Genomic DNA, 17,474 nt, shown 5'->3' on the forward strand with positions numbered 1-17,474 from the left:
CGATACATGGCCCCATTCATTCTTTCCTTTACACGGATCAGTTGTCCTGGTCCCTTTGCAGAAAAACAGCCCCAAAGCATGTTTCCACCCCCATGCTTCACAGTAGGTATGGTGTTCTTTGGATGCAACTCAGCATTATTTGTCCGCCAAACACGACGAGTTGAGTTTTTACCAAAAAAGTTATATTTTGGTTTCATCTGACCATATGACATTCTCCCAATCTTATTCTGGATCATCTAAATGCTCTCTAGCAAACTTCAGACGGGCCTGGACATGTACTGGCTTAAGCAGGGGGACACGTCTGGCACTGCAGGATTTGAGTCCCTGGCGGCGTAGTGTGTTACTTTGGTCCCAGCTCTCTGCAGGTCATTCACTAGGTCCCCACGTGTGGTTCTGAGATTTTTGCTCACCGTTCTTGTGATCATTTTGACCCCACGGGGTGAGATCTTTCGTGGAGCCCCAGATCGAGGGAGGTTATCAGTGGTCTTGTATGTCTTCCATTTCCTAATAATTGCTCCCACAGTTGATTTCTCCAAACAAAGCTGCTTACCTATTGCAGATTCAGTCTTCCCAGCCTGGTGCAGGTCTACAATTTTGTTTCTGGTGTCTCTTAGGTCTTGGCCATAGTGGAGTTTGGAGTGTGACTGTTTGAGGTTGTGGACAGGTGTCTTTTATACTGATAACAAGTTCAAACAGGTGCCATTAATACAGGTAACGAGTGGAGGACAGAGGAGCCTCTTAAAGAAGAAGTTACAGGTCTGTGAGAGCCAGAAATCTTGCTTGTTTGTAGGTGACCAAATACTTATTTTCCACCATAATTTGCAAATAAATTCATTAAAAATCCTACAATGTGATTTTTGTCCCCTAATTTTATCTGTCATAGTTGAAGTGTACCTATGATGAAAATTACAGGCCTCTCATCTTTTTAAGTGGGAGAACTTGCACAATTGGTGGCCGACTAAATACTTTTTTGCCCCACTGTAACAGGCCCCATTCATAACAGGCCAAGCCAATTTCACCTTTGCTGGAGACGGGTGGTGGGGACGTGGTGATGTTGGAGGGGGTTCTGTCTGGCTCCTGGGGGGGAACCACCATGGCCAGGGCCTGGAATGGGACACGAGGAACCTGGGGATAGATTAGTGGTCGTAAAACAACTAGTTAAAGACAATGTCCATGCTGGCCATTTCCTGTTTCAATTGGGTAAAACAATTTCATAAAAAATGTCTAACCTGAGAGGGGTCTTGTGAGGGGGGTGTGAGTTGGCAGAGGTCGGGAGCGTGGGCAGACAAGATGTTGTTAGGGAAGTCTAGCAGGTAGGACACCACGTTGGTGTGGCCGCCCTTCGCAGCTTCAATCAGCATCGTCGAGCCGTCCTATTGGAGGAGAAACAGGAAGTGAGTAAGTCTGCATGAGGCTTCATGGCTGAGTTAAACAGCTTCCTCGTGAGTTTGATGTGTGTTTTACCTTCAGTCTGTGTGTGCGCGTGTTCTACCTTCAGTCTGTGTGTGCGCGTGTTCTACCTTCAGTCTGTGTGTGCGCGTGTTCTACCTTCAGTCTGTGCGTGCGCGTGTTCTACCTTCAGTCTGTGTGCGCGCGTGTTCTACCTTCAGTCTGTGTGCGTGCGTGTTCTACCTTCAGTCTGTGTGTGTGCGTGTTCTACCTTCAGTCTGTGTGTGGGGTCAGCTCCATGTGCCAGCAGCAGCTCTACCACAGCCAGGTGTCCTCCAGCGCAGGCCAGAGACACCACCGTGTGGTCCTTGTTAGCTGTCGCTCTGTTCACATTAGCACCTGGACACAAAACACAGGAAGTCAAATCTAAAATGCAAGAATATTACCGAGTTAAAATTTTACAGAGGGAAATAAGTTGATTGAAATAAATTCATTAGGCCCTAATCTATGGATTTCACGACTGGACAGGGGCGAAATGCAAAGCACTCACTTTGTCACTTCAAATTCTCCTTCCAGTGTCTGCCACAGTAGGACTTAGTTTTAAAGGGCATTGTAGTGGTTTAAAAAACTGTCTAACCTAACCCACCCTTGCTGATGAGGAACTGCACAGTGCAGAGGTGTCCTGCTCTGGCTGCCTTCATCAGGGGTGTCCTCCCCCCCTCAGACTCATGCTCCTGGAAAACAGACAAACAGGATGTGGATTTTAGGAGAGGACATGGGCGGAAGGAAAGAAAGAAGGAAAGAAAATAAGGACAAGGATATAAGGAAAGGACATAAGGATAGAAGAGAAGGAGAGAAGGAAAGACGGAAAGAAGAGGACATAAGGAAAGAAGGAAAGGACATAAGGAAAGAAGGAAAGAAGAGAAGGACATAAGGAAAGAAGAGAAGGACATAAGGAAAGAAGAGAAGGACATAAGGAAAGAAGAGAAGGACATAAGGAAAGAAGAGAAGGACATAAGGAAAGAAGAGAAGGACATAAGGAAAGAAGAGAAGGACATAAGGAAAGAAGAGAAGGACATAAGGAAAGAAGGAAAGAAGAGAAGGAAAGAATGAAAGAGAACAGGCGTACCAGATCGGCTCCAGTCTGCAGTAGAATGTCAGCCACGTCAGTGTGTCCGTTCTCACACGCGTACGTCAGCGCTGTGTCTCCCGTCGCCGTGGTAGCGTGCACATTCGCCCCTACAGAGAGAGTTCAGAGGTGAGCCAAAAGAAAAACTAACAAGCCCTGTTAAAAGGCAGAGGTTGTCAACTTTACCTTTCAATATCCATCTAGTTACCAGGCTGGAGCCTCACATACAAGTCCTGGAGCCTCACATAAGTTCCCTACAAAAATACTAAAGATCAAACTAACCATCTTCAATATGATTCCCCATCTCACCTGCAGTTAGGTGTTTGACCAGCTCCAGCTGTGTGTGTGTACCTGCAGTCAGGAGGTGTTTGACCAGCTCCAGGTGTGTGTGGTTGTGTGTACCTGCAGTCAGGAGGTGTTTGACCAGCTCCAGGTGTGTGTGTACCTGCAGTCAGGAGGTGTTTGACCAGCTCCAGGTGTGTGTGTACCTGCAGTCAGGAGGTATTTGACCAGCTCCAAGTGTGTGTGGTTGTGTGTACCTGCAGTCAGGAGGTGTTTGACCAGCTCCAGGTGTCCCTCCTGTGCAGCCTCCATGAGAGGCGTGGAGCAGCCCAGCTCGATGTCGGCCCCGGCCTTGATGAGGAAGTCGGCCACCTCCAGGAACCCTCCACAGCAGGACAGCGTCAGGGCTGTTTCCTGGGTCTCCTCCGTCTGGGCGTTGATGTTCGCACCTGGAGGGAGGGAGGGAGGGAGGAGAGGTTAGGGTCTATATTAGGAGTGAGATTTCCCCAACAGGCCTGACAAAGCACTTCATTACACACAATAACATATATATATATGTATATATGCAACTTGAACAGTGTGCAGGTGTCCATCTATCTGCCAGTTGATTACCCTGAGCCAGTAGCAGGGCCACCATCTCTTCATGACCTTCTCTGGCTGCCTCCATCACAGGGGTGTAACCTTCATCATTCACCTGGACACATTAAAACATACTGTTACTCAGCGGCTGAATCCCAAAACACCCCCTGGCCCCTCCATTTCAGAGTTCACGCGCACCTCTGTCCCAAAGCTGAAGGAGTGAAAACGGTCCAGGGCGTAGGGGCTCATGACCCCCTCCAGTAGGCACTTTGACTGAGCCTGCAATGCTACCGGCGTCATAGCGAAGTGGAATCCCATAAGGCACCATGTTATTTTAAAATATGTGCAATTTCACACAAAAGAATGGAAAGGGGGGCTTAAATGCTATGACACGTGATTTGGTTTGTCTGATGTCGAGACTTGACATGTAAAAGTTCAAATAAATACCTCTGAAATGAAACGTTTGACTGTGCCCTCTGACAGTGACAACCGAGGGCCCTTCAAGCGGATTGGTAAGGGCGAGGCGGTGGTTTGGGATTCACCATCCCTAGCTCTGTGTTGGACACTAATCCATCAGAGGGCTGTGGCCTTCATCATTTACCTAGACACACATGAAAACACACACTCCAATAGGACTGTGTGTTGCTACTCACCTCCTCTAGGTTGGCCCCTCTCTCTATGAGCAGAGCTGCTAGATCCACATGCCCGCCGCAGGCTGCCAGGGTGAGGGGCGACTCGAAGGAGTCAGCTGGCATGTTGACCTGCGCACCGCTGTCCAACAGTAGCCGTGCCACCTCCACATGCCCATCCTGGGACAGGAAGCACACACACACAGGGACAACATAAGCACCTGAGTGGGTTATGACACACAGGGTTACACACACACACATTCTAACACTGGAGAGAACGAGAGAGAGAGAGAGAGAGAGAGAGAGAGATTCTAACACTGGCGAGAGAGAGAGGGATTCTAACACTGGAGAGAGAGAGAGATTCTAACACTGGAGAGAGAGAGAGATTCTAACACTGGAGAGAGAGAGAGAGATTCTAACACTGGAGAGAGAGAGAGAGATTCTAACACTGGAGAGAGAGAGAGAGATTCTAACACTGGAGAGAGAGAGAGAGATTCTAACACTGGAGAGAGAGAGAGATTCTAACACTGGAGAGAGAGAGAGATTCTAACACTGGAGAGAGAGAGAGATTCTAACACTGGAGAGAGAGAGAGATTCTAACACTGGAGAGAGAGAGAGATTCTAACACTGGAGAGAGAGAGAGATTCTAACACTGGAGAGAGAGAGAGAGATTCTAACACTGGAGAGAGAGAGAGAGATTCTAACACTGGAGAGAGAGAGAGATTCTAACACTGGAGAGAGAGAGGGATTCTAACACTGGAGAGAGAGAGATTCTAACACTGGAGAGAGAGAGAGATTCTAACACTGGAGAGAGAGAGAGATTCTAACACTGGAGAGAGAGAGAGATTCTAACACTGGAGAGAGAGAGGGATTCTAACACTGGAGAGAGAGAGAGATTCTAACACTGGAGAGAGAGAGAGATTCTAACACTGGAGAGAGACAGGGATTCTAACACTGGAGAGAGAGAGAGATTCTAACACTGGAGAGAGAGAGGGATTCTAACACTGGAGAGAGAGAGGGATTCTAACACTGGAGAGAGAGAGATTCTAACACTGGAGAGAGAGAGAGAGATTCTAACACTGGAGAGAGAGAGAGAGATTCTAACACTGGAGAGAGAGAGGGATTCTAACACTGGAGAGAGAGAGAGATTCTAACACTGGAGAGAGAGAGAGAGAGATTCTAACACTGGAGAGAGAGAGAGAGAGATTCTAACACTGGAGAGAGAGAGAGAGAGATTCTAACACTGGAGAGAGAGAGAGAGATTCTAACACTGGAGAGAGAGAGAGAGATTCTAACACTGGAGAGAGAGAGAGAGATTCTAACACTGGAGAGAGAGAGAGAGATTCTAACACTGGAGAGAGAGAGGGATTCTAACACTGGAGAGAGAGAGAGGGATTCTAACACTGGAGAGAGAGGAGAGAGGGGTTGTGTGTAGGGTCATATGTTCACCATGCAGGGAGAGAGAGGAGAGAGGGGTTGTGTGTTGGTCATATGTTCACCATGCAGGGAGAGAGGGGCTGTGTGTTGGTCATATGTTCACCATGCAGGGAGAGAGAGGAGAGAGGGGCTGTGTGTTGGGTCATATGTTCACCATGCAGGGAGAGAGAGGAGAGAGGGGCTGTGTGTTGGTCATATGTTCATCATGCAGGGAGAGAGGGGGGCTGTGTGTTGGGTCATATGTTCACCATGCAGGGAGAGAGAGGAGAGAGGGGTTGTGTGTTGGGTCATATGTTCACCATGCAGGGAGAGAGAGAAGAGAGGGGCTGTGTGTTGGGTCATATGTTCACCTTGCAGGGAGAGAGAGGAGAGAGGGGTTGTGTGTTGGGTCATATGTTCACCATGCAAGGAGAGAGGGGCTGTGTGTTGGGTCATACGTTCACCATGCAGGGAGAGAGAGGAGAGAGGGGTTGTGTGTTGGGTCATATGCTCACCATGCAGGGAGAGAGAGGAGAGAGGGGTTGTGTGTTGGGTCATATGTTCACCATGCAGGGAGAGAGGGGGGCTGTGTGTTGGGTCATATGTTCACCATGCAGGGAGAGAGGAGAGAGAGGGGCTGTGTGTGGGTCATATGTTCATCATGCAGGGAGAGAGGGGCTGTGTGTTGGGTCATATGTTCACCATGCAGGGAGAGAGAGGAGAGAGGGGTTGTGTGTTGGGTCATATGTTCACCATGCAGGGAGAGAGGGGCTGTGTGTTGGGTCATATGTTCACCATGCAGGGAGAGAGGGGCTGTGTGTTGGGTCATATGTTCACCATGCAGGGAGAGAGAGGAGAGAGGGGTTGTGTGTTGGGTCATATGTTCATCATGCAGGGAGAGAGAGGAGAGAGGGGCTGTGTGTTGGGTCATATGTTCACCATGCAGGGAGAGAGGGGCTGTGTGTTGGGTCATATGTTCATCATGCAGGGAGAGAGAGGAGAGAGGGGCTGTGTGTTGGGTCATATGTTCATCATGCAGGGAGAGAGAGGAGAGAGGGGCTGTGTGTTGGGTCATATGTTCACCATGCAGGGAGAGAGAGGAGAGAGGGGCTGTGTGTTGGGTCATATGTTCACCATGCAGGGAGAGAGAGGAGAGAGGGGTTGTGTGTTGGGTCATATGTTCACCATGCAGGGAGAGAGGGGCTGTGTGTTGGGTCATATGTTCACCATGCAGGGAGAGAGAGGAGAGAGGGGCTGTGTGTTGGGTCATATGTTCACCATGCAGGGAGAGAGGGGCTGTGTGTTGGGTCATATGTTCACCATGCAGGGAGAGAGAGGAGAGAGGGGTTGTGTGTTGGGTCATATGTTCATCATGCAGGGAGAGAGAGGAGAGAGGGGTTGTGTGTTGGGTCATATGTTCACCATGCAGGGAGAGAGAGGAGAGAGGGGCTGTGTGTTGGGTCATATGTTCATCATGCAGGGAGAGAGAGGAGAGAGGGGCTGTGTGTTGGGTCATATGTTCACCATGCAGGGAGAGAGAGGAGAGAGGGGCTGTGTGTTGGGTCATATGTTCATCATGCAGGGAGAGAGAGGAGAGAGGGGCTGTGTGTTGGGTCATATGTTCACCATGCAGGGAGAGAGAGGAGAGAGGGGCTGTGTGTTGGGTCATATGTTCACCATGCAGGGAGAGAGGGGCTGTGTGTTGGGTCATATGTTCATCATGCAGGGAGAGAGAGGAGAGAGGGGCTGTGTGTTGGGTCATATGTTCACCATGCAGGGAGAGAGAGGAGAGAGGGGTTGTGTGTTGGTCATATGTTCACCATGCAGGGAGAGAGGGGCTGTGTGTTGGTCATATGTTCACCATGCAGGGAGAGAGAGGAGAGAGGGGCTGTGTGTTGGGTCATATGTTCACCATGCAGGGAGAGAGAGGAGAGAGGGGCTGTGTGTTGGTCATATGTTCATCATGCAGGGAGAGAGGGGGGCTGTGTGTTGGGTCATATGTTCACCATGCAGGGAGAGAGAGGAGAGAGGGGTTGTGTGTTGGGTCATATGTTCACCATGCAGGGAGAGAGAGAAGAGAGGGGCTGTGTGTTGGGTCATATGTTCACCTTGCAGGGAGAGAGAGGAGAGAGGGGTTGTGTGTTGGGTCATATGTTCACCATGCAAGGAGAGAGGGGCTGTGTGTTGGGTCATACGTTCACCATGCAGGGAGAGAGAGGAGAGAGGGGTTGTGTGTTGGGTCATATGCTCACCATGCAGGGAGAGAGAGGAGAGAGGGGTTGTGTGTTGGGTCATATGTTCACCATGCAGGGAGAGAGGGGGGCTGTGTGTTGGGTCATATGTTCACCATGCAGGGAGAGAGGAGAGAGAGGGGCTGTGTGTGGGTCATATGTTCATCATGCAGGGAGAGAGGGGCTGTGTGTTGGGTCATATGTTCACCATGCAGGGAGAGAGAGGAGAGAGGGGTTGTGTGTTGGGTCATATGTTCACCATGCAGGGAGAGAGGGGCTGTGTGTTGGGTCATATGTTCACCATGCAGGGAGAGAGGGGCTGTGTGTTGGGTCATATGTTCACCATGCAGGGAGAGAGAGGAGAGAGGGGTTGTGTGTTGGGTCATATGTTCATCATGCAGGGAGAGAGAGGAGAGAGGGGCTGTGTGTTGGGTCATATGTTCACCATGCAGGGAGAGAGGGGCTGTGTGTTGGGTCATATGTTCATCATGCAGGGAGAGAGAGGAGAGAGGGGCTGTGTGTTGGGTCATATGTTCATCATGCAGGGAGAGAGAGGAGAGAGGGGCTGTGTGTTGGGTCATATGTTCACCATGCAGGGAGAGAGAGGAGAGAGGGGCTGTGTGTTGGGTCATATGTTCACCATGCAGGGAGAGAGAGGAGAGAGGGGTTGTGTGTTGGGTCATATGTTCACCATGCAGGGAGAGAGGGGCTGTGTGTTGGGTCATATGTTCACCATGCAGGGAGAGAGAGGAGAGAGGGGCTGTGTGTTGGGTCATATGTTCACCATGCAGGGAGAGAGGGGCTGTGTGTTGGGTCATATGTTCACCATGCAGGGAGAGAGAGGAGAGAGGGGTTGTGTGTTGGGTCATATGTTCATCATGCAGGGAGAGAGAGGAGAGAGGGGTTGTGTGTTGGGTCATATGTTCACCATGCAGGGAGAGAGAGGAGAGAGGGGCTGTGTGTTGGGTCATATGTTCATCATGCAGGGAGAGAGAGGAGAGAGGGGCTGTGTGTTGGGTCATATGTTCACCATGCAGGGAGAGAGAGGAGAGAGGGGCTGTGTGTTGGGTCATATGTTCATCATGCAGGGAGAGAGAGGAGAGAGGGGCTGTGTGTTGGGTCATATGTTCACCATGCAGGGAGAGAGAGGAGAGAGGGGCTGTGTGTTGGGTCATATGTTCACCATGCAGGGAGAGAGGGGCTGTGTGTTGGGTCATATGTTCATCATGCAGGGAGAGAGAGGAGAGAGGGGCTGTGTGTTGGGTCATATGTTCACCATGCAGGGAGAGAGAGGAGAGAGGGGTTGTGTGTTGGGTCATATGTTCACCATGCAGGGAGAGAGAGGAGAGAGGGGCTGTGTGTTGGGTCATATGTTCACCATGCAGGGAGAGAGAGGAGAGAGGGGCTGTGTGTTGGGTCATATGTTCACCATGCAGGGAGAGAGGGGCTGTGTGTTGGGTCATATGTTCACCATGCAGGGAGAGAGGGGCTGTGTGTTGGGTCATATGTTCACCATGCAGGGAGAGAGAGGGGCTGTGTGTTGGGTCATATGTTCACCATGCAGGGAGAGAGGGGCTGTGTGTTGGGTCATATGTTCACCATGCAGGGAGAGAGAGGAGAGAGGGGCTGTGTGTTGGGTCATATGTTCACCATGCAGGGAGAGAGAGGAGAGAGGGGCTGTGTGTTGGGTCATATGTTCACCATGCAGGGAGAGAGGAGAGAGGGGCTGTGTGTTGGGTCATATGTTCACCATGCAGGGAGAGAGAGGAGAGAGGGGTTGTGTGTTGGGTCATATGTTCACCATGCAGGGAGAGAGAGGGGCTGTGTGTTGGTCATATGTTCACCATGCAGGGAGAGAGAGGAGAGAGGGGTTGTGTGTTGGGTCATATGTTCACCATGCAGGGAGAGAGAGGAGAGAGGGGTTGTGTGTTGGGTCATATGTTCACCATGCAGGGAGAGAGAGGAGAGAGGGGCTGTGTGTTGGGTCATATGTTCATCATGCAGGGAGAGAGAGGAGAGAGGGGCTGTGTGTTGGGTCATATGTTCACCATGCAGGGAGAGAGAGGAGAGAGGGGCTGTGTGTTGGGTCATATGTTCACCATGCAGGGAGAGAGAGGAGAGAGGGGCTGTGTGTTGGGTCATATGTTCACCATGCAGGGAGAGAGAGGAGAGAGGGGTTGTGTGTTGGGTCATATGTTCACCATGCAGGGAGAGAGGGGCTGTGTGTTGGGTCATATGTTCACCATGCAGGGAGATAGGAGAGAGGGGCTGTGTGTTGGGTCATATGTTCATCATGCAGGGAGAGAGAGGAGAGAGGGGTTGTGTGTTGGGTCATATGTTCACCATGCAGGGAGAGAGGAGAGAGGGGCTGTGTGTTGGGTCATATGTTCACCATGCAGGGAGAGAGAGGAGAGGGGCTGTGTGTTGGGTCATATGTTCATCATGCAGGGAGAGAGGGGCTGTGTGTTGGGTCATATGTTCATCATGCAGGGAGAGAGAGGAGAGAGGGGCTGTGTGTTGGGTCATATGTTCACCATGCAGGGAGAGAGAGGAGAGGGGCTGTGTGTTGGGTCATATGTTCATCATGCAGGGAGAGAGAGGGGCTGTGTGTCGGGTCATATGTTCATCATGCAGGGAGAGAGAGGAGAGAGGGGCTGTGTGTTGGGTCATATGTTCACCATGCAGGGAGAGAGGGGCTGTGTGTTGGGTCATATGTTCACCATGCAGGGAGAGAGAGGAGAGAGGGGCTGTGTGTTGGGTCATATGCTCACCATGCAGGGAGAGAGGGGCTGTGTGTTGGGTCATATGTTCACCATGCAGGGAGAGAGAGGAGAGAGGGGCTGTGTGTTGGGTCATATGTTCACCATGCAGGGAGAGAGGGGCTGTGTGTTGGGTCATACGTTCACCATGCAGGGAGAGAGAGGAGAGAGGGGCTGTGTGTTGGGTCATATGTTCATCATGCAGGGAGAGAGAGGAGAGAGGGGCTGTGTGTTGGGTCATATGTTCACCATGCAGGGAGAGAGAAGAGAGAGGGGCTGTGTGTTGGGTCATATGTTCATCATGCAGGGAGAGAGAGGAGAGAGAGGCTGTGTGTTGGTCATATGTTCACCATGCAGGGAGAGAGAGGAGAGAGGGGTTGTGTGTTGGTCATATGTTCACCATGCAGGGAGAGAGGGGCTGTGTGTTGGGTCATATGTTCACCATGCAGGGAGAGAGAGGAGAGAGGGGCTGTGTGTTGGGTCATATGTTCACCATGCAGGGAGAGAGAGGAGAGAGGGGCTGTGTGTTGGGTCATATGTTCACCATGCAGGGAGAGAGAGGAGAGAGGGGTTGTGTGTTGGTCATATGTTCACCATGCAGGGAGAGAGGGGCTGTGTGTTGGTCATATGTTCACCATGCAGGGAGAGAGAGGAGAGAGGGGCTGTGTGTTGGGTCATATGTTCACCATGCAGGGAGAGAGAGGAGAGAGGGGCTGTGTGTTGGGTCATATGTTCACCTTGCAGGGAGAGAGAGGAGAGAGGGGTTGTGTGTTGGGTCATATGTTCACCATGCAAGGAGAGAGGGGCTGTGTGTTGGGTCATACGTTCACCATGCAGGGAGAGAGAGGAGAGAGGGGTTGTGTGTTGGGTCATATGCTCACCATGCAGGGAGAGAGAGGAGAGAGGGGTTGTGTGTTGGGTCATATGTTCACCATGCAGGGAGAGAGGGGGGCTGTGTGTTGGGTCATATGTTCACCATGCAGGGAGAGAGGAGAGAGAGGGGCTGTGTGTGGGTCATATGTTCATCATGCAGGGAGAGAGGGGCTGTGTGTTGGGTCATATGTTCACCATGCAGGGAGAGAGAGGAGAGAGGGGTTGTGTGTTGGGTCATATGTTCACCATGCAGGGAGAGAGGGGCTGTGTGTTGGGTCATATGTTCACCATGCAGGGAGAGAGGGGCTGTGTGTTGGGTCATATGTTCACCATGCAGGGAGAGAGAGGAGAGAGGGGTTGTGTGTTGGGTCATATGTTCATCATGCAGGGAGAGAGAGGAGAGAGGGGCTGTGTGTTGGGTCATATGTTCACCATGCAGGGAGAGAGGGGCTGTGTGTTGGGTCATATGTTCATCATGCAGGGAGAGAGAGGAGAGAGGGGCTGTGTGTTGGGTCATATGTTCATCATGCAGGGAGAGAGAGGAGAGAGGGGCTGTGTGTTGGGTCATATGTTCACCATGCAGGGAGAGAGAGGAGAGAGGGGCTGTGTGTTGGGTCATATGTTCACCATGCAGGGAGAGAGAGGAGAGAGGGGTTGTGTGTTGGGTCATATGTTCACCATGCAGGGAGAGAGGGGCTGTGTGTTGGGTCATATGTTCACCATGCAGGGAGAGAGAGGAGAGAGGGGCTGTGTGTTGGGTCATATGTTCACCATGCAGGGAGAGAGGGGCTGTGTGTTGGGTCATATGTTCACCATGCAGGGAGAGAGAGGAGAGAGGGGTTGTGTGTTGGGTCATATGTTCATCATGCAGGGAGAGAGAGGAGAGAGGGGTTGTGTGTTGGGTCATATGTTCACCATGCAGGGAGAGAGAGGAGAGAGGGGCTGTGTGTTGGGTCATATGTTCATCATGCAGGGAGAGAGAGGAGAGAGGGGCTGTGTGTTGGGTCATATGTTCACCATGCAGGGAGAGAGAGGAGAGAGGGGCTGTGTGTTGGGTCATATGTTCATCATGCAGGGAGAGAGAGGAGAGAGGGGCTGTGTGTTGGGTCATATGTTCACCATGCAGGGAGAGAGAGGAGAGAGGGGCTGTGTGTTGGGTCATATGTTCACCATGCAGGGAGAGAGGGGCTGTGTGTTGGGTCATATGTTCATCATGCAGGGAGAGAGAGGAGAGAGGGGTTGTGTGTTGGGTCATATGTTCACCATGCAGGGAGAGAGAGGAGAGAGGGGCTGTGTGTTGGGTCATATGTTCACCATGCAGGGAGAGAGAGGAGAGAGGGGCTGTGTGTTGGGTCATATGTTCACCATGCAGGGAGAGAGGGGCTGTGTGTTGGGTCATATGTTCACCATGCAGGGAGAGAGGGGCTGTGTGTTGGGTCATATGTTCACCATGCAGGGAGAGAGAGGGGCTGTGTGTTGGGTCATATGTTCACCATGCAGGGAGAGAGGGGCTGTGTGTTGGGTCATATGTTCACCATGCAGGGAGAGAGAGGAGAGAGGGGCTGTGTGTTGGGTCATATGTTCACCATGCAGGGAGAGAGAGGAGAGAGGGGCTGTGTGTTGGGTCATATGTTCACCATGCAGGGAGAGAGGAGAGAGGGGCTGTGTGTTGGGTCATATGTTCACCATGCAGGGAGAGAGAGGAGAGAGGGGTTGTGTGTTGGGTCATATGTTCACCATGCAGGGAGAGAGAGGGGCTGTGTGTTGGTCATATGTTCACCATGCAGGGAGAGAGAGGAGAGAGGGGTTGTGTGTTGGGTCATATGTTCACCATGCAGGGAGAGAGAGGAGAGAGGGGTTGTGTGTTGGGTCATATGTTCACCATGCAGGGAGAGAGAGGAGAGAGGGGCTGTGTGTTGGGTCATATGTTCATCATGCAGGGAGAGAGAGGAGAGAGGGGCTGTGTGTTGGGTCATATGTTCACCATGCAGGGAGAGAGAGGAGAGAGGGGCTGTGTGTTGGGTCATATGTTCACCATGCAGGGAGAGAGAGGAGAGAGGGGCTGTGTGTTGGGTCATATGTTCACCATGCAGGGAGAGAGAGGAGAGAGGGGTTGTGTGTTGGGTCATATGTTCACCATGCAGGGAGAGAGGGGCTGTGTGTTGGGTCATATGTTCACCATGCAGGGAGATAGGAGAGAGGGGCTGTGTGTTGGGTCATATGTTCATCATGCAGGGAGAGAGAGGAGAGAGGGGTTGTGTGTTGGGTCATATGTTCACCATGCAGGGAGAGAGGAGAGAGGGGCTGTGTGTTGGGTCATATGTTCACCATGCAGGGAGAGAGAGGAGAGGGGCTGTGTGTTGGGTCATATGTTCATCATGCAGGGAGAGAGGGGCTGTGTGTTGGGTCATATGTTCATCATGCAGGGAGAGAGAGGAGAGAGGGGCTGTGTGTTGGGTCATATGTTCACCATGCAGGGAGAGAGAGGAGAGGGGCTGTGTGTTGGGTCATATGTTCATCATGCAGGGAGAGAGAGGGGCTGTGTGTCGGGTCATATGTTCATCATGCAGGGAGAGAGAGGAGAGAGGGGCTGTGTGTTGGGTCATATGTTCACCATGCAGGGAGAGAGGGGCTGTGTGTTGGGTCATATGTTCACCATGCAGGGAGAGAGAGGAGAGAGGGGCTGTGTGTTGGGTCATATGCTCACCATGCAGGGAGAGAGGGGCTGTGTGTTGGGTCATATGTTCACCATGCAGGGAGAGAGAGGAGAGAGGGGCTGTGTGTTGGGTCATATGTTCACCATGCAGGGAGAGAGGGGCTGTGTGTTGGGTCATACGTTCACCATGCAGGGAGAGAGAGGAGAGAGGGGCTGTGTGTTGGGTCATATGTTCATCATGCAGGGAGAGAGAGGAGAGAGGGGCTGTGTGTTGGGTCATATGTTCACCATGCAGGGAGAGAGAAGAGAGAGGGGCTGTGTGTTGGGTCATATGTTCATCATGCAGGGAGAGAGAGGAGAGAGAGGCTGTGTGTTGGTCATATGTTCACCATGCAGGGAGAGAGAGGAGAGAGGGGTTGTGTGTTGGTCATATGTTCACCATGCAGGGAGAGAGGGGCTGTGTGTTGGGTCATATGTTCACCATGCAGGGAGAGAGAGGAGAGAGGGGCTGTGTGTTGGGTCATATGTTCACCATGCAGGGAGAGAGAGGAGAGAGGGGTTGTGTGTTGGGTCATATGTTCACCATGCAGGGAGAGAGAGGAGAGAGGGGCTGTGTGTTGGGTCATATGTTCACCATGCAGGGAGAGAGGAGAGAGGGGTTGTGTGTTGGGTCATATGCTCACCATGCAGGGAGAGAGGGGCTGTGTGTTGGGTCATATGTTCACCATGCAGGGAGAGAGAGGAGAGAGGGGCTGTGTGTTGGGTCATATGTTCACCATGCAGGGAGAGAGAGGAGAGAGGGGCTGTGTGTTGGGTCATATGTTCACCATGCAGGGAGAGAGGGGCTGTGTGTTGGGTCATATGTTCACCATGCAGGGAGAGAGAAGAGAGAGGGGCTGTGTGTTGGGTCATATGTTCACCATGCAGGGAGAGAGAAGAGAGGGGCTGTGTGTTGGGTCATATGTTCATCATGCAGGGAGAGAGAGGAGAGAGGGGCTGTGTGTTGGTCATATGTTCACCATGCAGGGAGAGAGAGGAGAGAGGGGCTGTGTGTTGGGTCATATGTTCACCATGCAGGGAGAGAGAGGAGAGAGGGGCTGTGTGTTGGGTCATATGTTCATCATGCAGGGAGAGAGGGGCTGTGTGTTGGGTCATATGTTCACCATGCAGGGAGAGAGAGGAGAGAGGGGTTGTGTGTTGGGTCATATGTTCACCATGCAGGGAGAGAGAGGAGAGAGGGGCTGTGTGTTGGGTCATATGTTCACCATGCAGGGAGAGAGGAGAGAGGGGTTGTGTGTTGGGTCATATGTTCACCATGCAGGGAGAGAGAGGAGAGAGGGGCTGTGTGTTGGGTCATATGTTCACCATGCAGGGAGAGAGAGGAGAGAGGGGCTGTGTGTTGGGTCATATGTTCACCATGCAGGGAGAGAGAGGAGAGAGGGGCTGTGTGTTGGGTCATATGTTCACCATGCAGGGAGAGAGAGGAGAGAGGGGCTGTGTGTTGGGTCATATGTTCATCATGCAGGGAGAGAGAGGAGAGAGGGGCTGTGTGTTGGGTCATATGTTCACCATGCAGGGAGAGAGGAGAGAGGGGTTGTGTGTTGGGTCATATGTTCATCATGCAGGGAGAGAGAGGAGAGAGGGGCTGTGTGTTGGGTCATATGTTCACCATGCAGGGAGAGAGGAGAGAGGGGTTGTGTGTTGGGTCATATGTTCATCATGCAGGGAGAGAGAGGGGCTGTGTGTTGGTCATATGTTCACCATGCAGGGAGAGAGGGGCTGTGTGTGGGTCATATGTTCACCATGCAGGGAGAGAGGGGCTGTGTGTGGGTCATATGTTCACCATGCAGGGAGAGAGGGGCTGTGTGTGGGTCATATGTTCACCATGCAGGGAGAGAGGGGCTGTGTGTGGGTCATATGTTCACCATGCAGGGAGAGAGAGGAGAGAGGGGCTGTGTGTTGGGTCATATGTTCATCATGCAGGGAGAGAGAGAAGAGAGGGGCTGTGTGTTGGGTCATATGTTCATCATGCAGGGAGAGAGAGGAGAGAGGGGCTGTGTGTTGGGTCATATGTTCACCATGCAGGGAGAGAGAGGAGAGAGGGGTTGTGTGTTGGTCATATGTTCACCATGCAGGGAGAGAGGGGCTGTGTGTTGGGTCATATGTTCACCATGCAGGGAGAGAGGAGAGAGGGGTTGTGTGTTGGGTCATATGTTCACCATGCAGGGAGAGAGAGGAGAGAGGGGCTGTGTGTTGGGTCATATGTTCACCATGCAGGGAGAGAGGAGAGAGGGGTTGTGTGTTGGGTCATATGCTCACCATGCAGGCTTCCATCAGCGCTGTGTGCATCTCATCCGTCTTGTGCTCCTGATCTGCCCCGGCCTCCAGCAGGAACCTCACCATGTCCAGATGACCTGAAGAAGGGAAGCAGTTTCATAGAAATTGACATTTTGTTGTCTGAGACTCTGAATGATGCTTTTGGGGGGGGGGGCAGAAAACATAAAAAAAAAACAAGGTAACACTTGAATACGTGGACAACAAGTGAAGAAGACCTTTGTAGCAGGCGAGTGTGAGGGCGCTCTCCTTGAACTCGTTGGAGTGTGTGTTGATCCCGGCGCCGTACTCCAGCAGAACCCTGGCCACCTCCACGTGGCCCGCACTCGCCCCCTCCATTAGAGGGGTGTGTCCGTTCTCGTTGTGGTCCTCGATGTTGGCCCCCTCCTTTAGGAGAACCTTCACCACATCTACGAACCCCCCAGCACACGCATACGTCAGGGCTGTGTTACCTACAGAGAGAGAGAGACCGTACGTCAGGGCTGTGTTACCTACAGAGAGAGAGAGACCGTACGTCAGGGCTGTGTTACCTACAGAGGGAGAGAGACCGTACGTCAGGGCTGTGTTACCTACAGAGGGAGAGAGACCGTACGTCAGGGCTGTGTTACCTACAGAGAGAGAGAGACCGTACGTCAGGGCTGTGTTACCTACAGAGGGAGAGAGACCGTACGTCAGGGCTGTGTTACCTACAGAGAGAGAGAGACCGTACGTCAGGGCTGTGTTACCTACAGAGAGAGAGAGACCGTACGTCAGGGCTGTGTTACCTACAGAGGGAGAGAGACCGTACGTCAGGGCTGTGTTACCTACAGAGGGAGAGAGACCATACGTCAGGGCTGTGTTACCTACAGAGAGAGAGAGACCGTACGTCAGGGCTGTGTTACCTACAGAGGGAGAGAGACCGTACGTCAGGGCTGTGTTACCTACAGAGGGAGAGAGACCGTACGTCAGGGCTGTGTTACCTACAGAGAGAGAGAGACCGTACGTCAGGGCTGTGTTACCTACAGAGGGAGAGAGACCGTACGTCAGGGCTGTGTTACCTACAGAGGGAGAGAGACCGTACGTCTGGGCTGTGTTACCTACAGAGGGAGAGAGACCGTACGTCAGGGCTGTGTTACCTACAGAGAGAGAGAGACCGTACGTCAGGGCTGTGTTACCTACAGAGAGAGAGAGACCGTACGTCAGGGCTGTGTTACCTAC

The 17,474-nt window shown here is 52.1% G+C and overlaps 1 protein-coding gene across 50 annotated transcripts in view; it reads right to left on the reverse strand.

Annotated features, from left to right (window-relative positions):
* Window positions 1-17,474, reverse strand: part of LOC110487768 (ankyrin repeat and KH domain-containing protein 1) — a 92,369-nt gene that overhangs the window by 19,531 nt on the left and 55,364 nt on the right. For 21 of the 50 annotated variants that reach the window (XM_090198094.1, XM_090198090.1, XM_090198077.1 and 18 more), the window contains exons 6-15: window positions 16,496-16,729; window positions 16,263-16,357; window positions 4,033-4,188; window positions 3,413-3,494; window positions 3,058-3,249; window positions 2,519-2,628; window positions 2,036-2,123; window positions 1,661-1,788; window positions 1,230-1,373; window positions 1,020-1,125 (exon numbers count right to left, since the gene is read on the reverse strand). In XM_090198094.1, the coding sequence (XP_090054220.1) occupies window positions 1,020-1,125; window positions 1,230-1,373; window positions 1,661-1,788; window positions 2,036-2,123; window positions 2,519-2,628; window positions 3,058-3,249; window positions 3,413-3,494; window positions 4,033-4,188; window positions 16,263-16,357; window positions 16,496-16,729 (1,335 nt within the window). Of the gene's footprint in view, window positions 1-1,019; window positions 1,126-1,229; window positions 1,374-1,660; window positions 1,789-2,026; window positions 2,124-2,518; window positions 2,629-3,057; window positions 3,250-3,412; window positions 3,495-4,032; window positions 4,195-16,262; window positions 16,358-16,495; window positions 16,730-17,474 lie in introns of all 50 variants that reach the window. The other 29 variants (XM_090198080.1, XM_090198078.1, XM_090198071.1 and 26 more) reach the window with 3 other exon arrangements.

The sequence above is a fragment of the Oncorhynchus mykiss genome, chromosome 14 (genome assembly GCF_057628025.1).
Source record: "Oncorhynchus mykiss isolate SJ-2025 chromosome 14, ASM5762802v1, whole genome shotgun sequence".
NCBI classification, from domain to species: domain Eukaryota; kingdom Metazoa; phylum Chordata; class Actinopteri; order Salmoniformes; family Salmonidae; genus Oncorhynchus; species Oncorhynchus mykiss.